At 38.9% G+C, this 6361-nt stretch overlaps 1 protein-coding gene across 1 annotated transcript; it reads right to left on the bottom strand.

Moving 5' to 3' along the window:
* Window positions 1-200: 200 nt before the first annotated feature.
* LOC113311912 lies at window positions 201-1772 on the bottom strand. Its single transcript, XM_026560699.1, has one exon. It carries the CDS (start codon window positions 1770-1772, stop codon window positions 201-203), a length of 1572 nt encoding a protein of 523 aa, XP_026416484.1.
* Between the last annotated feature and the right edge of the window lie 4589 nt (window positions 1773-6361).

Here is a 6361-nt window from a genome sequence, read left to right as displayed (position 1 = left end):
TTCGGCATTCATGGCTTCGTTACTTTTTTTCAAGTTTTTTCCTATTATCTCCTCGCTTCTGCTTTGTTCTTCCCCCTTCAGGCTCTACGTTCTTCTTCTTGTTCAATGTTGAGTTAGTTTTGTTGGGCCTGGCATTCTCGTACGGTGACTTGATCTCCTTTGGTTTCCATTTCTCTTTCGGGAGTTGGGAACCTTAGATATTAGTGGTATGTTGCCGCTACTCCATTGAGTTTATGCACCCATCGTCGTCCGATGATGGCGTTGTAAGGTGACGGTGCATCAACTACACTGAATCTGGTACTTACTTTCATTCGTACTGCCTTGACTTCTAGAACGATGTCCCCCAGAGGCTTCGTAGATGCTCTATTGAATCCATAGATGGTGTAGTACGAAGACATCAGTTGTTCATCATTTAGCTTCATCCGTTTGAAGGTATCATAGAACAGGACGTTCACTAAACTCCCTCCGTCGATCAAGATCTTCTTTATGTTCCATCCTGAGACGGGTAATGTGAGCACTAAAGGATTGTTACGATCTTCCATATCCTCTTCTACATCATCGGTGGAAAACGTTAGCGACACGTTCATCCATTCCTCGTACTCATCGACTTCCTTCCCATCGATCTTGTATAACTCACAGTAATACTCAAATTGTTTCCTCAATCTTTTGCCAATCTGCCCTGTTGACGATGACCCAATAGGCTCGGAGCAGGAAATTGTGTTAATTGTTCGGTCATTCTCCGGAAAATGTACTTGCTTACTTCGGTTGTTCCTTTCCTGTGCATCTGGTTTTTGGACGTACTCCTTGAGTTCTCCAGCGTCAATAAGTTTTTGGATCATTATCTTCAAATTCTTACATTTTTCTGTCTGATGTCCGTTGAAGCAGTGGTAATCACAATAGTCTCTTAACTTTTCAGATCTTGATGGTTGCTTTCCCTTTGACCGTTGACATTCGAAGTTGGCCTGGCCTTTAATTTCTCTTAAAATATGAACATAACTCGTGTTAAGCTTCGTATTGACTTGATCTTCAAATTTTTGATCGTTGTGCCGATAATCTTCTCTTCGTCCTTGCTTATCTTCGTTGAAACGCTCGGTAGAGTTCATCCTCTTTGACCCGCTGGCTTGTTCCACTGAGTTTGGTCGATTGTACTCCTGCATCTGCGCTGTTGGATTCTCTCGCCGGATCTCTTCCAATCTGGCGTGTTTTTCAATGATTACGCGGAGATCTCCTTCGGTTATGGGGTTACTCTGATGAATCTCGACAAATAAAGGACTCATTCTATCCAATCCCCACTTGTAGCAGTTGATGCTGACTACTGGGTTGACGTTCCCTATTGCCTGACAAATCTTATGCCACATGTCCGTATATTCCCTTATGGTTTCCGTCGGTCCGACCGCTAGCGAAAATAGCTTATCCATACCTGCGTATATGTAGGTCTCTAAAAATACCTCGGTGAGCCGGTTGTAAGAGTCGATGGAGTTAGGAGGTAAGTTATTGAACCATGACAGTGCTGATCCTTTCAGACTTGAAGGAAAATATTTGCACAGAACTACATCATCCCTTTCCCATCGGGCCATTGTTCGATTGTAATAACGAAGGTGAGATGCTGGGTCGTTGGAGCCATCGTAGCATTCGAATGCAGGGATGGGGCATTTTTGGGGGATGATTGCTCTTGCTAGATATGCTATCAATGGAGTGGTAATGGCTTCTCTCATTACTTCCTCCAATCTTCCTCCTCCTTGCCTTGCTTTCAACTGCTTGATCTCTGTCATCATTTCGTTATGAAGATTCACCATAGCAAGGAAATGCTCGTCCCATATCGCCGCTCGCCCTGGTCTTCATGATTCACTATCGAAGTAATCAGAATCTCCCGGTACATATTCGGGATCGGATTTTCTGTTTCTTCATGTGGCACGATGGTTCGGGATTGTTGAGATTAACCACTATCATTCGTTGATCACGGTTTGGCTCTGGTGCTTTGGAATTTGCTTCGTCATGTGGGTTTCCTGCCTTTGCATCAAGAGCAATTTTATCCTTAAGTTCTTGATTTTCTCGTGCGAGCAGTGCCACAGCGTCTGCATATGCCTTCTGGTTCCTTTTCATCTCCTCTAATTCTGCAACCAACTGGACGGACGGGTTTGAGCCTTGGTTCGGAGTTCCTCCCGGGGCTAGTCCACCAGCGGCAATGGTATGATCTTCGTCTACAGTTTGAATTAAGGGGATCGGTGTGTTAGAGCACTGCTCGGTCGAACTCGCAAGCGTTGCTATCTCAAGCTTGTTCGTCAAGTTTAGTTTCCAAAACTATAAGTCTTGATTTCTAGTCTAATTATAGCTATGTGTCGGATTAGGATAGTAAGTGTAGTTGAGCTTTAGACTCCACGGAGTTCATCGAATGAAGACGAAGAACTACTCAAGGGAATTGTGAAACTTCATCAACAAAAGGTATGTGGAGACTTGAACTTATCTATCATTCAAAAGTCTATCTATTTTATCTCCTATTTGAGACGAAAGTCGTATTGCTATATAGATTTCAATTATACACATTTGCTATTTCGAACTGAGTTTAACTCACTTATCTATTTCTCGAAATATGTGTTGGTAAGCTTTCGCTTTAACCAAGTTCATCTTTACTCTTGACGAGAGTCATATTGATTATTTCAATAACTTGAAAATCGCTTTGATGCTAATAGTATTTGGATAAAAACTATTGTCATCCTCTAAGAAAGTTTCAATGATTGAAATGAGAGTTTAGAACAAGTAACCATGTTTGGATATAAACATAGTGTGTATTCACATTTGTGTAAAATCCAATACCGGGAACCTAAGTATGCGTACCCGTACGCGTACTGGTTGGTTGTTGGAAGTCCGGAACTATGGTATGCGTACCCGTACCGTACTGGCGGAAGTTTAGGTTTTGTGAATTTCCGCTGGAGTTTGGAAGTGTGAATTGGTATGCGTACGTGTACTAGCGTAACCAAACTCGGTCCGGATACTTAGGTATGCGTACCCATTTGCATACTTAAGTAGGTTACTTTCTAAAATCGGTTTGTTCATGAACTAAAAGATTTATATAATAAGGAATGTAATCTTTTGCAAACCGTAGCTATGATGTTCATGAATTGATTTGAGTGAATCAAAATTGATTTTGCTTCAATTGTGTCTTGTATACTTCTATGAGATCTAAGCAATTGAACAACTCTCTAACTAGTTTCATTTGAGTCATTTGAACTAGTTATGTTAAAAATGAATAAGGTTGATATGAAAATGCTCAAATGGCTAACCATTGGTTAACTATTGTTGAACCGACTAAGTGTATACATTTAGGTACGGTTACTCAAACCTAAATGAAGGTACATTTCATTTGTGTATAACAAGATAAGTTCGATCTAACGGTTGAAAGATATTAGCTTGAATCTAATCAGGTTTTCATCTAACGGTGAATATTGAATGCTTTGTTACCAAGGTAACTTAGATTGCAAACCCTGATTTAAAATCTATATAAAGGAGAATTCTAGCAACTGGGAAACCTAATCCCCACACCTCATGTGTGTTACTAGTTGCATAATCTAGAGTCGATTCTCCTTTAACCTTAGGTTTTTCATGAAACCCTGTAGGTTAACGACTTAAATACTTCATTGGTATTATGAAGCCAGACCCAACTATTTTCTCTGTAGTTGTGTGTTCTGATCTTGTTGTTTTTTATCGTGATTGAGTATTATATTCTTTAATATTTGCTCTAGATTTTATCTCCGATAGGCAAGATTGAAAACTAGTCACAAACACCTTCGTCTCATCGTTTGTGATTCCACAATATCTTGTTTCGGTAATCGATTAAGATTATTGTGAGGTGATTGATAATACTAGGCTGTTCTTCGGGAATATAAGTCTGGTTTACCAATTGGTTCATGTTCACCTTGATTTATCAAATGACGGAACAAAACTCGTAGGTATTTCTGTGGGAGACATATTTATCTATTCAATAGAATTTTCTGTGTGATACAGATTTTTTTATCAAGTCGTCGACTTTGGGTCGTAGCAACTCTTAGTTGTGGGTGAGATCATCTAAGGGAATCAAGTGCGCAGAATCCGGCGTGGTTCTTGAGGCGTAAGGAACACAACTGTACCTTGATCAGTGTGAGATTGATTAGGGCTCAACTACATTCCAGTGGTAGTAGGCTAGTGTCTATAGCGGCTTAATACAGTGTGGTGTTCAAATTTGGACTAGGTCCCGGGATTTTTCTGCATTTGAGTTTTTTCTCGTTAACAAAACTTTTGGTGTGTGTGTTAGTTCTTTCCGCATTATATTTTGTTATATAATTGAAATATCACAGGTTGTGCGTTGAATCGATAAATTGGTAAATCCAACCTTTGGTTGTTGATTGAAATTGATTGATCCTTGAACATTGGTCTTTGGTACCGTTCAAGTTATTTCTCTTATATTCAATCAGGCTCGCAAATTCCTATTTGTTTTATTGCGGATTGAATTGAGAAATTGAGATATAACTCTTTGATATACTTTTTCTTAAGATTGAGTCTGACTGTCTAGTTGGTTCTCTTGAAAGTATATTGGAGTTAGTCCATACAGATTGCTAAGCAAAATATTGGGTGAGGTTGTTAGACCCCTGCTTTTTCAATTGGTATCAGAGCAGGCAAACACGTTTAAGACCTCATAAGTCTGTGTTTGTAGCGATCTGACTCTATGGACAGAAGTGTTATCTCAATAAACGTACCACCAGTCTTCGATGGCTCGAATTACTTATGGTGAAAAATTGCGATGCGTGCCTTTCTTCAAGCGCGTGATTTTTAATCATGGGTTTACGTTGTTAACGACTATATTCCTCCGATTGTTACAATAGGCACCATAACTGTTCCAAAGGATATTGGTGATTATGATGCTGCCGAGATTCTTGCTGCAAAGCAAAATTCTGACGGGTTGAATGCAATCATCCATGCCATTACCCCAGATCTTCAGCACCATGTGACTACATGCACTCGGTCTAAAGATGCTTGAGATATCTTAGAAACCGTGTTTGAAGGGAATACCTGTGAAAAAGAAGCTAGGCTTCAAAACCTAAATTCTGATTGGGAAAACCTTCGTATAGCAGATGAAGATTTATTTGATGAGTTTAATCACAAATTGTCTGAAATTGTTAATGCATCTTTTGCGTTGGGTAAGACTATTCCTGAAAAGGACTTTGTGATGAAGATTCTCAGATCGTTGTCATCTAGATACGATTTTAAGAAACACGCCATCGTTGAGGGAAATAACCTTGATACTCTCTCCAGAAATAGTCTTGTTGGAATGCTAAAGATTTTTGATCTTGAACTAAGTCAAAGAGAAAAGTGTCACTTTCTAGTCAACTCTGTTGCTACATCTGACAAAATGTCTCGACACCCTAAATTGATTGATATAAGGGTTGAGAATTGCTTTAATTCAACTCTGTCACTGTTCATACAACAATTAAAGAAGATTCTTAGACAGAGTAAAAGAAAGTCTCAGAAAGAAGCTCATTCAATCAAGAAAAATGATAGAAAGGTTCAAAAAAACTATGATAATGAAACTTGTTCCAAGTGATATAGAAGTGTCCATGATACTTCCAAAAAGTCTGATGACGAGTTCATTGAGTTAACTAAAGCATGGATGGATACCCTTGACTACTGTCCTGAGGAAGATGTCTGTGAAAGTTCTCTTAACTTCTTTGCCGATAATCACACTTGTCCTCCTAACAGTCCTGATTATTCCACTATATACATTCTTACTTCTCCAGAAGAGTTTCAACTGGAAAAAAAAAGTCTTGATTAAAAGGATTGAAGATCTGGAATATCAACTGCTTAATTTAAAACAAGAAATTGATATCTCTCGCAATTGTGATCCTATTAAGAAACGTCGAACCTCTTCGATTATCTCTTTAAAGCATTATCAGCAAATTACTCCCGATTCTATATCATTCTCAAATCACTCTAACGAAAAGGATGATATAGAAAAATACAAGGACTTACCAAATGGTCTGGTTCTCTTGTATGAAAATCAGGACACAGTATGCAGAAGGGGTCAAGAAATTTTCTCCTCTGTTAAACCCAGTTTTCAGAAGAAGAAAAGGAAATCTCCGAAAAACCTTCTCTTTTTTTTTCAAATGAGATTTCCAAAGCCATTCATAGTTCGCGAAAATTAACAAACAAGGTATTCGAAACTGTGTTGAAGACAAAACAGAAACAAGAAATAATAAATACTTCATCCCCTCGTAACAAACCACCCAGTCTTGTTTTGGATTGGAGAATTACAATCTGTAATAAGGGTTAAGATGGTTCTTGTTTTTCTCTCTTGGGAAAGAACCATAATCTTCAAGATGGTTGATGGAAT

The sequence above is a fragment of the Papaver somniferum genome, chromosome 9 (assembly GCF_003573695.1).
Source record: "Papaver somniferum cultivar HN1 chromosome 9, ASM357369v1, whole genome shotgun sequence".
Classification (NCBI taxonomy): domain Eukaryota; kingdom Viridiplantae; phylum Streptophyta; class Magnoliopsida; order Ranunculales; family Papaveraceae; genus Papaver; species Papaver somniferum.
Note: the sequence above shows the minus strand (reverse complement) of the source record. Positions and strands in the feature narration are given on the sequence as shown.

Coding starts and splice junctions, on each gene's coding strand:
- LOC113311912 (XM_026560699.1), bottom strand. CDS start 1,772: ATGACAGAGATCAAGCAGTTGAAAGCAAGGCAAGGAGGAGGAAGATTG.